Below are 14,530 nucleotides of genomic sequence, written 5' to 3' on the forward strand. Positions count from 1 at the left end.
GCATGCTCCAAGAAGAAATTTAGGTGGTTTTTCTGTCCAGTGGGAGAGAAAAGACTGTGGGAAAGAGGAAAGTTCAGTGAGGATAAAGGGCTTTTTGAAAATACCTCTTTTTTAAAAAAATATTCTTTTTATTGATTTTAGAGAGAAAGGGAAGGGGATAGAGAGATAGAAACATCAATGATGAGAGAGAATCATTGATCGGCTGCCTCCTGCACGCCCCCTACTGGAGACGGAGCCTGCAACCCAGACATGTGCCCTTGGCCGGAATCAAACCTGGACGCTTCAATCCGCAGGCTGACACTTTATCCACTGAGCCAAACCGGCTAGGGCTGAAAATACTTCTTAATACTTTCTGATGCAGCATAAATGCAACTGATACCTCTCCAATATTTTTTCTCCTGAGGAATAATTTCCTTCTATTTAGAATTTATTTTTATAGTACCAGGTCAGCGTTTTTATGGCCCCTTAACCATTTTTATTTTTAAAACATAAAATAAAAATTCGTGGTTTTATGTATAGTAACACGGTCCTATCTCCAAATTTCTCTTTTCCTCACGCAGAGGGTTACTCCTGCAGGAGAACAGCAGGTTTGCAGAAGCGCTACATTATTATAAACTGGCGATCGGGAGCAGGCCTACACTGGCTTGTAAGTAACAGTCAGTTTTTCTTCTTCTTCTTTTAAAGTTTTTCTTTTTAAATATCTTTTTCTTTTCCTCTTCATGCATGAAAATTATCTTGATGACTTACAACCTCATAGAGAAAAAAGCATGTGCTCCTATTTTTGAAAACTTGTCAATCAAATTATAAGCCTCTAACAATTATATCTCTCATTTTAACCACATTTTGATATCAGTTTGTCATTTCTTAATATGTTCACGTAAATACAACTTTTATTCATCTAGATTTTAAGTTCGGAATGTTTTGAACTTTTTGGGAACAGAGATTATTCCAGATATTTTTCAGTGATACCGACACTTCTTACTACATTATTTGTTCCCATATTTATTTGTTCCCTAATTATCTGTGTCTTGGTTTCTTCTAAAAATCAGAAATAATCCATAGAAAGTAAATTGAAGTAAAGGTAACCTATTGTATCCACAGTGCACATCATCTTCTTTCATTTATATTTCCACGTTTTTCTCTCAGCTGCATATTTAAACACCGGTATTATTCTGATGAACCAAGGAAAGACCGAAGAAGCCCGACGTACATTCCTAAAGTGTTCTGAGATCCCTGATGAAAACCTGAAGGACCCTCACGCGCATAAGAGCTCGGTGACCAGCTGTCTGTACAACCTGGGAAAACTCTACCACGAGCAGGGACGCTATGAGGTCAGGCCCAGACCTCTCTCCCCCTGTCCTTCCCCCTTGTTTTGATCCCGTCTCAGTGCTTTCTGCCTTACCATCTCATCACGGGGGCGCTGTGAGCATTTAAGAAGCTAGTGTGTGTTTTATTAAAAGAGTTTCAAGGTGAAATTCATTTCTGGGGGGAAAACCCTCTGCTAAAGAACACTTACCGCCCTAGTCCGTTTGGCTCAGTGGATAGTGTCAGCCCATGGACTGAAGGGTCCTGGGTTTGATTCCGATCAAGGGCACATGCCTCCATTGCAGGCGCGATCCCCAGTCCTGTAGGGGTGCATGCTGGAGGCAACCAGTCGATATGTCTCTCTCAAGTCAAGGTTTCTCTGTTTCTCCCCCTCCCTTCCATTCTCTCTAAGAATCAATGGAAAAAATATCCTTAGGTGAGGATTAACAAAACAAACAGAAAAGAATACTTACCAGATTTCTTTTTGTGTTGTTAATCCTGACCGAAGGATATTTTTTCCATTGATTTTATTTTTAAAAGAGAGTGGAAGGGAGGGGGGAGAGAGAGAGAGAAAAAGAGAGAGAGAGAGAGATGTTTGTGAGAGAGACACATTGATTGGTTGGTTCCTTCACACGCCCCTACTGGGGCTGGGATGGAACCTGCAACCCAGGAATATGCCCTTGACTGGGAATCAAACCCAAGATGCTTCACTTGCCAACACTGTAACCACTGAGTAACACTGGCCATGGCAACAGATTTCTTTACTATTAATTTCTCAGAGCAACTCTTCAAGAAGGGGAAATTACAACCATTGCTCCACAAGCTTATTTGCTTATCATCTCTGATTTTATGATCCAAGATATATTGTGACTGTTTCCTTATTTCCAATGTTTGATGTTACAAAATACATTGTACTCTGAGTATTAAGTATTAATATGATATAAATCCTTCCCATTTCTTTTAATTGTTTTTAAAACAATAATTAAATTAAAATTAGTTTGTGTATTTTTTTGAGAGAGAAGAAAAGTGATGGAGATGAGACCTTGCACAGATAGCTGGGAGGTTGACTGTCTTGTCCTCCCTTTCTCTCACAGGAAGCATGTCTGCATGGTTTCTTCTCTCACATTCAGTATCGCACCTCCCCTCTTTCAGACCACACCCCTACATACTCCTTCCTGATGTACCAATAATGTACTATAGAGATACAACTTTTAAAATTATTACATTTCATAATCTCAGTGGGTCTCAGTATCTTGGGTTTGTTATTTTATATTTTATTTAGATCCTACTTGGTGGCCTGATTTTAATTACAGATTATAGATGACTACGGGTGATTTCCAAATATGAATTTTTCTAGCATTTTAATTGAATAATCTATGTGAACTGAAATGTTATATTAAAATAAAAGAGCTTGGTAATATTCAGCTACTTGTTACACTAAATTTTTATCTCGCCTTCTTCACTCACTGGGTTGAATATTTTTATTCATGAAATTGTAGTAGTATGACATCAAACTACAGCTGAATTATTTATCTTCAATGAGCCATTTAGAAATAGCAATGGAACTTTGTAATTTGGGAAGGATGTTGTTATTATTATTTTTTTTTGGTGAATATTCTTGTATTTCATCTTTTTTTTTTTGTTTGTTTGTTTCTTAAATTAGGAAGCCCTTAGTGTATATAAAGAAGCAATTCAGAAAATGCCAAGGCAGTTTGCTCCACAGAGCTTGTACAACATGATGGGTAAGTCAAACCTTACTATTTCAATTGCTATTTCAGGGACCTGTGGGGAAATTAAAACCCATGCTTGTGTTAAATGGAATTCTAATAAGTTATAGCATTGATCCTAACCCAGAGAACTCTTTATTCACAACAGGGTGTCACATTCAAATTTTCACATAGCATACTTTTTCTAAACAAGAGCAAATATGTGCATTATCATATTGATTCTCAACAAATTGTCCAGATCGCAGAGTTGTTGCAAGGGGCTCACAAGCCCTTTTGGGTATTAAGCATTAGCTAGACTCCGGAGATTGAAAAAGATGAATAAAGTCCACAGATTTTAGCGAAGTTATCAAATTCATGATACTTTTTAATCATGTTACTTGCTTAATCAGAAGATCCTCAGAAGTAAACATGCTACGATGTAGAGATGAATGCATTTTGGTGCTTGTAACAGATGAGATTAACTGAGTCAATTTGCATGGTTTTCATTGATCAGGCCTTGGATCTTCAAGGCCTTTTTTTTCTAAGTTGGTGTTTTAGAGTAAAAACAATACTGTGAAAACTGCAAATGTGCTACTACAATTACCCCTTTTTCTTCATTGGGTAATTACCTTAATTTTCTTATTAGAAAGCATGCAGACGGGGCATTGATTTTTCTAAGTGCAAGAGCTCAAGAATTAGAATTTCTAATAAAATATCTATCACTTACAATTGATTTGTGACTGTAAGTTGTCAACACAGCTATTTGATGGTGGATGGAAACTGCCCATTCAGCATGTGACTCTTGGAAAGAGTCCCTGAAGTTTAGGGTGCTCTGCTGATTGGTTTGCTGTTTCCAGGTAAGGGAGGGAAAAGAAGGGCTTGCTTTTGTCCTCAAATCAAATATATAATCCAGAGCACAAATTGCAAACTGATTTTTCTTTTTACTAAACTGGTTAAGTTGCTTACTATTTCTAGGCTTTCCTCATGCATATAAAAGTAATGAGACAACATCGTCTCTAGGATTATTTATGCTTTTGTATTCTATTATTTGAGAAATTTGATACTAGTTTGTATGGCTTGAGCACACACACATTAAAAAATATCTTAAATCCTCCCAAACTATAGAATATATGCCTGGCCTGGCCAGTGTGGTTCAGTAGTTTAGCATCAACCTATAGACCAGGAGGTTTTGGTTAGATTCCTGGTTAGGGCACATGACCGGGTGGCAGGCTCAATCCCCAGTAGGGGGTGTGCAGGAGGAAGCTGACCAGTGATTCTCTGTCATCATTGATGTTTCTGTCTCTCTTGCCCTCTCCTTTCCTCTCTCTAAAAAAATTATGTAATATATATATATTATATATATATATGTATATATATATACACACACACACATACATACACACACACCTGACAAGGACACACACTTTCCCTTTTTTCTAAATGACATAAATTTAAGAAATAGTTTAGAGACAGAATGAGGCACGGGTCAATAAACAGAAAAAAAAATATGATTTGGAAGAGTTTAATATATTCATCTTATGTCTCTGGGACCCCTGCCCCAGTTGCCTGTGCAGCGTGGAATGATTTAATGCTCATACTAAAAAGGACATTGGGGTATTTCTAGTTTTTGCTTCTTTTTCTCTTTGCTATGATTATTAAGAGCTAAACTTTACCTTCATTAAATGTACTTTTGCCTTACCCTCTTATAATTTAAAACAGTGCCTTTTACTATCAAGCATTTTACCATCAGTCTATCTATTTAGATGAAATGTACATGTTCAGGAAGTGCGTGCTTAGCGGTTTTAGATTTATCAGAATTAACTTTTAAATATTAATACTGGATGGTTATTTCTGTCAAAGTGAATACTAAAAGGATCATTTTTCTAGTTTTATCTAAAGAGGCACAATGATTTTAGTTTATATTTTATTCTTATTGCTAATGCTTGGGAAGGCCATTATTTCCAATTTCCCTCAATTATGAAATAAGATGTCTTTCTTTAAACTGGGAAGGGACTCTGAGATCCTTGGCAACAGACTGCATTTGGTATCTTGATTGTTAATAGGAAGTGTGGCATTCACTATAGTTAGTGATTTCAGAAAATTCATTCAATTATTTTATGTTAATAATTTGATTGAAAACTCAGCTGGTACCTTGGGATCTGTCTCTCATATGGTTATGCAAATATTGAGCACACACAGGCAGTGGAAGATAAGTTAGTCCCTGGGGTTATTGCTTAGGCCTTTGTCTTATTTTCCATTAGAGAAAGAGGCAGTAGCTTTGCCCAGACTCTGAAAAGCACTCTAACCATTTTTAAGGGGAGAATCCCAATATAATTTAAAATTGCAGATTGCTCCCCAAATCGTTGTGGTTGCTTTCTGTTCGGTTTTGTGTGAAGGTCTGTTATCTGACCAGGCCTGTAGTTTCAACTGTTTACGAAACTATAATTTTCTCAGAGAGTGAGTTCACCTCCTAATCAAATGGGTGAAATCCTCTGAGTGTTTGCTTTAACTCTTAATACATTTTGATTAGCCTCCATTTGACAAGAAAAAAAATGGCCCAGGAGATAAACTGCCTTATCAGTTCATCAGTTTCATTAGTCTGTCAGCATGTGCTGATTATCCTATCAAGTTTATCAACAGCCTTGAATGTGTTTTCTAATTCTCACATTTACATATTATTAGTGCCCTTCAGGGATCAGTGATGGATTATAATGTCTGGCTAGATTTAACCTGTAAGTATTCATTTTTCTCATGGCTCATTCATTTCCCCCTTAATGACCACTTTCTGCAAACACTTGTGTGTATGTATACAAAAATTATTTTCCATCCTACTTTTTCTTTTATTTGAAGGTTAGGAGAAATAAAGGAATATTTGTGAAAAAATACAGTCACATTTGAATGTTATTATTAGTTTCATAACTCAATTCACTGCAGTTGCACTTTAAAAAAAAACAACATACAAAAACACACTAGTTCTTTGCACTTTCCCTTCCCTTGAACATTTTATGAAAAACTTTTATCACTCTCTATTCCATATGCTGATAATTGACTTATTCGGAATACCAAATGAGCAAGTATATTTTCCCAATCGTGTATTAATGGAAAAACACGTTTGATTTACTTCCCAATTTAATTTTTTTGGTATATTTTATTCTAAGATTGTTAATCTTTACTCTGGCAGTTCATAAGTAAATTTTTAAAAACTATTTAAAAATATATTCTCATTATTCTGTTTGATTTCATAAATCCTAGGTGATTGAATAACAACAATTGAGAAGTATCATTCCATTCAAAATTATGTACATTACAAACATAAAAAAAATGGAAAGCAGATGCTAATTATAAACAAAAATTGAACTTTCACCTAAATGGTGGTTGTAATTACGGTAGCAAGGTATGAGAATACATAAATATTTAGAGATCAAATCACAAAATAACCACTAAATGGAGATTCAGTATAGGGTGAAGTCAGATAGCCCAGGTTCAAATGATGGCGTTGACACTTACTAGTTGAGCAAATTACTTAAGTGAAGCCTCATCTCTCCCCTCCGTTAGGTGGCTGTAATAGTAGTATCAGCTTGAGGATTAATTGGGATAATGAAAGTAAAGTTATTGGATCAAATGCCCAACCTAGGAAGTGTTTATTTAGATTACCTCCATTGCGATCATTACCATTTCTGTGGATCTATAAGCTCCAAATGCCAATGACTGTATTCTCTATCAGTTATTTTTCTATTTACCAATGTAAGTATTATTTCTCTATAGATAAGATTTTGTCATAGTGATGGCCTTACAGTCACTGCTGATTCAACAGGGATTCTACTTACTTCTGTCCTAGAACTGCTGTATTTTCTCTAGAAGTTCATTTTCCCTTGTCCCTTAGCAACCATAGTCAAAATCCTTCTTTGCTCAGTAACTATGTTAACCAAAAGTGAAACAGCTTACTCAGCTAATGCCCAATTATCAAATTCATTAATAGAGTACTCCCTCTAAATTAAAATTGTCATGTTTAGGTTAGAGTTTCTTCTGTTTTTCTTATCATGGCATATTTTCCCCCTAGACTCAGTTAAAATTATTTTTATTTTAACATCTAGTACAGGTCTTTATTGAATCTCCATTTCTCTTTTATTCTCTAAGTATAGGTGTATTTTAGAATCAGAGAATACTGACATTGGAAGACTCATATCTTAAAATCCTCTTAACATAATCACTTTTATTTTGCAAGATAAAAATAAACACTCAAAGTGTATGTTCAGAATTACACAGTTTGTATTAGAACCAGTATAGCTTTCTGACTAAATTCAAGTGCTTTTCCTATTTAGGCTTCTGTATTACTGAAACTGGCATGTTTTGTACTGTGTCAATATAACTTTTCCTTACCTTTTTTAAAAATCAGTGAAATGTGTATATATATATATATATATATTAATTTTTTTAATATTTCGTAGATATATTTTTATTATAGGTCTACTAGAGGCCCAATGCATGAAATTAGTGCAAGGGGCTTGGCCCTCACAGCCGTGGCTTGCCTCAGCCCTTGCAGCCCCAGCTTCACCCGGAAGGTCGTCTGGAAGGTTGTTCAGCCCTCTGGTCTAATTAGCATATTGTGCTTTTATTATTATAGATTACATAGATATGTAACAAAAACCTCTTCATCTTAACAAAAAAGAATACTGTGATTTCATCACAGATGCATTAACTATGCAGGGTATTATTTTTTCTTTTCTTTTTTTTTAATGTAGGTTAATTGCTGTCTGTCCTCAATTTTTCTCTTCTTTCTCTATAATTATTTTCCTTAAAAATGTCCACTTAAACATTGTTTTTGAATAAGATTATGGGGAACAAAATTAGGCTGTAACTTCCAGTTACTTTTATCAGCTAGAGCCCTTTCAAACCCCAGTGGTCATTTTAAGTCTATTTACTATTTAAAATGAAATCACTCTGCTTTCTCAATGCAAAGTAATTGTTGGGTTTAATTACATGAGCAATTTAGGCCATTTTCAGTTGGTAATTTATCCTGAGGACAAAGAGACATAATGTGTTACATGAAGTAAGAGAGAACCTAGAGTTCCTGCTCTGTCATTGCAGCCTATAATCACTATGTTTAGAATAATTTTTGTGTGCAAAAATAATTTTTTTAAGTCACATATCCCCCACTCAGTAAAAAGGTGATGGTGGTGTGAAATGGAAAGTTCCTGCTCTCAGAGAACTTTCTAGGAAATTTCACAGTTGGTCTGGAGCTTAGTGCCTTCCCTTAATAAGGAAATGCCCATAAATAAAATGGAAAACTGTACTGCTTTCACCTTGAAAATATTTTGTCCATACTGATGTAGGCTGTGCTAAGTTGACTGGACAACACAAACCAAACCAAAGCAGACAAGCAAGGAAAATATCAAGCTTTTTTTATTTCTAATGTGACACTAATGTCAGTTTGCATACATATTCACATTTTCCTATTTTTAAAAAATTGTGCTCGTTTTGGGTAATATGCTTTTACCTTAGGGAAAGGTTATATACGTCTTCCAGGGGAATTGTGTGATAATGACCCATTGCTCTTTATGCCTTGTTTGCCTTTATTTTGATCATACTATTTTGATTCTCTTATCCCTGATAATTTCCTAGTTTGTTTGTTCTTTATCCACATTGTTACTTTTAAAATCCTAGCTCAGTATTGGGAAATATATTTTCCTTCATCAGCCTGCAAATAGCAGTTCTTTTACTTACATAGGTTTGCAATCAAAAAGATGTTTCTCATATTCTCTGATAAGAAGGGGGGAATATTGATTTAATTTTGTTTCATGAAAGTAGCTCTTTAATTATGGGAGATTTCCCCAATTTTATTGAGCTATTTTAAGTGAATGAGGAAAGAGCCATCGATAGGAAGCACAGTGAATGTATTAGACCAATTTTTGGAGTTAAAAGCTTGTCCAAGTTTTATAATTGTATTTTTTTGAAAAAGAAAATTGTGGAATGAGTTAATGGCTACCAGTGGTATTTAGATTCCTTACTACTATTCCTTAGTACTATTCCTTATTACCACTACTATTCAGGTAAGAATTGAGAAACAAGATGTCAAATGTACCCCCTAGAAAACAAAATGAAAAATGTTTACTTGTAAGTTTATCCTAACTCTACTTGATGTATGTACACTATAGGCTGTTTAGTTGGTAGAATGGATATAAAAGAAGTTTATTTCTTTCTCAGCCTTCTGTGTGGCTGCTTTTTTAGCTGAGTCATTTATTTTTGATAAACTCTTTACCTCACCTTGTTCCAGAATATATTTAGAGTAGAGATATTCAGAGTAAATTTTTGACATGATGCTTTACATCCTTCATGTTTTCTTCTATGACTGCGTTTGGATCGATTGAGGCGTTTAGCATGCTGACTGTGAAAGAGATGGTTTTTAACTGTGTGAGATTTGAACTTCACATCTTTCAAGCGTGGAAGCATTAACATTCCAGCAGTGTTAAGCTCTTTATACCCACCCGTTTCCCCTCTTTTGAGTTCTGGTGAATTTTCTACAATTGCTTCCATTGGCACTCTTGAAAATCAGTGTGTCAGTTCTATAAACGTAAGTATGGTCTTACAACTGGATTAGCCATTGATCTGTGTACCTCCTAAATATTTACTTCTAATTTTAAAGGTAAATCTATTAATAACATTTTCATTTGTTCATCATCAGAAAGGACAAAACCAGGAAACCAGTACTAGGTGTGAGGTTTAACAGTCCAGAAAAGGGAAATGTAACTTTGAGGGATTTTAGAAGTTCACTTTATAAAATGTGGAGCCAACGAGATAAGGAATTCATGAACTTTTGGCTGTATAGCAAAAAGAATAAATATATAAAATTTATGTACAAAATTTATAAAATGTTCTTCCAGAAGTTCACCTGTTATTATAAACTATAGTGGTTTAATTTTTCTTTTTTACTCTTCAGGCTTGATATAAATTTGACAAGTGCCATGGTTGCAGACATTAATTTGCTAGGCATTAGTCTATATACTACAAAGGTCAGCAGCATCCAGTTCAGCTGCATTAAATAGGTAATATATTTTTTTAAAGTTTTAATTAAACCCAGGGCCTGAAAATATATGGTCCCTGTGGGGAGTTGTAACACTTTCATGGCAATAATAAGGCAATAATAATGGTTAGGTCTAATGTCACTTGCTTTCCTGGAAATATGATATGAGACAGTTGATTATATTTCATTGCTTTTAAAACCACACAAGTCCACCTGTTAACATTAATTCTTACTTTTGCCTGTTTAATGGTAAAGGAAAAGATTGGTGCTTAAAGACTTTACTTATAAATTCAGTTATGAGAAAATGAATACACTAAAATTAATACTTAATTATATCTTTCTTATTCTCTGATTCCCAAATAGTTGTAATATGTTCTGCTTGGAAAATTTGTTTTCTGAGGCTTCAATAAAAATAAATGAGAAGAAAGTATACATTTTACTTTTTCTTCGGGAAATGTCCATGGAATGAACCTTTTACTAAAGGTTATAGGGTTGTCTCATCAAATTGAGGTGATATAATGTTATACTTAGAATTTTATTAACTAGATTTCAAAATCTGGCATTCTTAAAAGATTACTATTTTGGTGACTAGATGAAATGGACATAATCATGAGGGAGAAGACAATTTTGTATGAAGGATATAGTTTTTGTACATATTTAGAGTAGGCAAGTAATAAAAATTAAGTTAAAATTAAATATATGTTAGCCCTGACTGGTTTGGCTCAGTGGATAGAGCATCAGCCTGCAAAGTGAAGGGTCCCGGGTTTGATTCCGGTCAAGGGCATGTATCTTGGTTACGGGCACATCCCCAGTGGGGGGTGTGCAGGAGGCAGCTGATCGATATTTCTCTCTCATCGATGTTTCTAACTCTCTATTCCTTTCTCTTCCTCTCTGTAAAAAATCAATAAAAATATATTTAAAAATATATATATTTTAGTGTTAAATATATTTAACCGTATATACTTAGCTATATGTGTACTTATGTCTGCTTTTCCTAATATATAAAGAAAAGGTTTTTTTCTACATAAAAATCTCATTTAACTCCCCTAATGAGCTGTTCTTTAGTTTTAATGATATCTCCTGTAGAAACTATTGTGATATTCAAATTGAATAAAGAGTTAAAATAAAACTTACAAAGTTTTGTTCCAGAATATGTCTTTTTTGCCCACATGCTAATTATGGGTATTCATTTTTTGAACTGTCATTGAGTCGTATTTTCAAGTGTTCATTAAAAATAGGATGAATTTAATTAACATTAATATAAAATTATAGTATAAATAAATTATTCATTGCATATTATGGAGACATATTGCTTGATCCAGAAATACATATGAAATGTATTCATAAGAAGATGTATGTAAAGCTGAAAATGCTTTTATTATATATACACTTTTTACATTTGCCTGCAAATATTCAAGTCCTGTTTCTCTGAATACTACTATTTTCATTAATTCTTTCCAGGCTAGTAGAATATTTACTTATTATTTTTTTCTTTTCTCTGGTATAAACCTTTTTTTTTAATTAAACACAATTTAACACTTCCTTGATATCTCTATTATTCTCTAATTAAGTTATATTAAGCCATTTCATTTACTCCAGTGTAATTCTTTCTCTCTTTTTTATTTTTTATTGAGTTGAGAGAAAGAGGAAGAGAAAAAGAAACATCTATTTTGTCAATCCACTTATTTATGGATTCATTGGTTGATTCTTGTATGTGCTATGACTGGGGATTGAACCTGCAACCTTGGAGTATTGAGATGAAACTCCGTCCAACTGAGCTAGCCAATCAGGGCCCATTGCATTCTCTTGAGGACAGTATTATATTTTGAGGGAGAGGATCATCAGCTCCACCAACATACACAAGAAAATACACCCCTCCCCCCCCCAATTGAAACCCCACACACACACACAGTCTCCCTTTTTCTTTTTTGGAAAATGCTGAGCATTTAATAGGATTGGCTCCAACAGTGGTTGATTGATTATTTTCAGTGATTTAGTTCTTTGAAAACATAAAAGGAATTGATTAGCCTAGAGAATTTCAGGATCCCCTGTTGCAAGTAGAGAAATATTGACACAGGATCCTGGCTTTTTTCCAAGTTAAATTTTGATGGCACATCAGTTGTTTCCTGTATATAACCTCACACTAGAAATTAGCAACCTTTTCAACTTTCACCGAAGTTTAACCCCTTTCTTGATGTGTTTTACTTAATGAAATGTGTATTTGATCCCCACCCCTCACCTTTCCTCTTTTGGGCTTAAAACTATTCTTTCAGGCTTTAAGATTTCCCTTAAGTTTGATGCTACCGGACTTGGTGAAGTATTAAATATTGACCTGTTTCAAAAGCCTCCTTAATTTTAAAATTTGGGTCATATTTCATTTTACTTCCAACTCCTCTACCCAAATGGAAAAAGTTATTGAAGTCTGTTGTCAGATACTAAATAATCTCTCTTATTTCTGTAATCATTTAAAATTCTTCATCTTTTTCTGCTCTGCACATTAGCTATTGAGGATTTCCTAGCGGAATTAATATATTTAAGGCAGGTGGACTGTGTTATTTTTATAAAGATAAGGATATAAATATAAGAGATTTCCAAAATTTGACAGCCTATAGTTATAGTAAGTTTATGGTATAAATAATTTAACAAAGCCAGACTTCCTAATGTTTCTGTGTTAATGCTAACACTGTGAAGTAAAAAGTGAGAATTAAAATTACAACAAAGTTAAGCTCTTGAAATAATAGACTCCTAATGTCATGTGGTTCTGAGAGACCACAGATTCTGGAAGAAGTATATACTTGATAAAAAATGTAACATCTAAATCCAAGTTGATATATAATGTGATCAAATATTTATCAGATATTTCTCGAACTCTTTTGAGCCAGAGGCTTCTGAACTTAGGTTGGAGGACTGATCATGAGTTGAAGGGTTTTATGCCTGGTTCTACACATCTCAGAGCCTAGTTTGGGATTAAGAAGCTTATAATTGTCCAGTTAGGTCCTCCAGGTACATAAATAAGGGTGGGTGGAGTTTGGATAAATGAAGAATTGAGTACTAATCTATACTAATAAAAGGGTAATATGCTAATTAGACCAGGAGACCTTCCTAAGTCCTTCAGGACATAGCCATGGTGGCAGGGCCGAGGCAGAGGCGGTTAGGGTGAGCAGGCCAGCGGGGGTGGGGGGTAGGGGGGGGAGTTGGGGGTGAGCAGGCCAACAGGCAGGTGAGCTGTTAGGAGCCAATGGTTCCAGATTGTGAGAGGAATGTCCGACTGCCGGTTTAGGCCCAGGGATCGGGCCTAAATCAGCAGTCGGACATCCCCTGAGGAGTCCCAGATTGGAAAGGGTGCAGGCCAGGCTGAGGGACACTCCCTTTCCCCCACCCCAACCCCCACCCCCGTGCACAAATTTCGTGCTCCGGGCCACTAATCTTAAATAAAGGAAATCAGTTTGTAAAAATTTTCTTCTTAAATTGAAAAATTATAATTCCATAGCAATAAACATTTCAACAAGAATTTTCTCAAAAATCTGACAAAATACTTCCATAGTTTATCTGATAGACTTAACAGGAAAATAGAGCAAATGAGGGGAAGAATAATTTGTTGTACTCGATATTAATATAAAATATTAAAAGAAGCTATAGTAACTAGAGCAGTGTTGTACTTGTATAAGAACAGAAAACCAGACAGAAGCGAGACCCTAGAAAAAGATAAAAATCTACAAAACATTTTTGTAGGTAATAAATGTAGAATTAAATATTGGTAAGGGAAGGCAGTTCTTATAAAAGTTGATCTGGAATAATCAATTAAATGTTTGAGAATAATAAAACCCAATACTTGCCTCACACCATAGGGCAAAATGCATTTCCTATGAAATAAGTAGCCATTTGTAATAATGAAATTACATAATTAGGAGAGAATGTATGACCCTATGATGAAAAAAATATTTTTTGTGCATAAAAGATAGTGTTAAACCTACAAAGGAAAACTCAACTTGATTTGCATACATAAAATTAAAATAGTCTGAAACAAAAAACTGTTTAAACCATCTTTTGCAATATCATACAGGAAAGATAAATACAGAAATTAAAAAATGGTTTAAATCCATTATATAATAACTTAAACATAAAAATATATCATGGGTAAAATTTTGTGAAAATGTGTGCATTTTCATTAATCATTAAAATAAAAACTTTAAATGAAAGCATTTTTACCTTTTCCAATGGACATTTTAAAAAGCATTAGAATCTCATTTGATGAGGCTTTTAAAAAGTTACTCTCATATACTATTTGTGGAAGTGAATATTTTATCTTAAACATTAAATTTGCCAAAGCTTTTTAGTTTGAGAATTCAGCTGCTGCATATGTAGTCTAAGGAAATCATAAGAGAAATGTAAATAAAAGGAGATTAATAGGATGATAATTGCTGAAGTTGGTATAGCACCTCCATAAAAATGTGGGAGGGGATTTTTTATTTATTTATTTGTTTATTATTTATTTATT

The 14,530-nt window shown here is 34.3% G+C and overlaps 1 protein-coding gene across 2 annotated transcripts in view; it reads left to right on the top strand.

The window, feature by feature from the left end:
• TMTC2 (transmembrane O-mannosyltransferase targeting cadherins 2) overlaps positions 1–14,530 on the top strand; it is a 409,914-nt gene that overhangs the window by 261,444 nt on the left and 133,940 nt on the right. For both annotated transcript variants that reach the window (XR_009451272.1, XM_059683726.1), the window contains exons 5-7: positions 561–646; positions 1,147–1,331; positions 2,969–3,047. Coding sequence is in view for 1 of the 2 variants with exons in the window: in XM_059683726.1 (XP_059539709.1) it covers positions 561–646; positions 1,147–1,331; positions 2,969–3,047 (350 nt within the window). In the remaining variant the exon portion in view is untranslated. The remainder of the gene's footprint in view (positions 1–560; positions 647–1,146; positions 1,332–2,968; positions 3,048–14,530) is intronic.

This window comes from Myotis daubentonii, chromosome 2 (assembly GCF_963259705.1).
Source record: "Myotis daubentonii chromosome 2, mMyoDau2.1, whole genome shotgun sequence".
NCBI classification, from domain to species: domain Eukaryota; kingdom Metazoa; phylum Chordata; class Mammalia; order Chiroptera; family Vespertilionidae; genus Myotis; species Myotis daubentonii.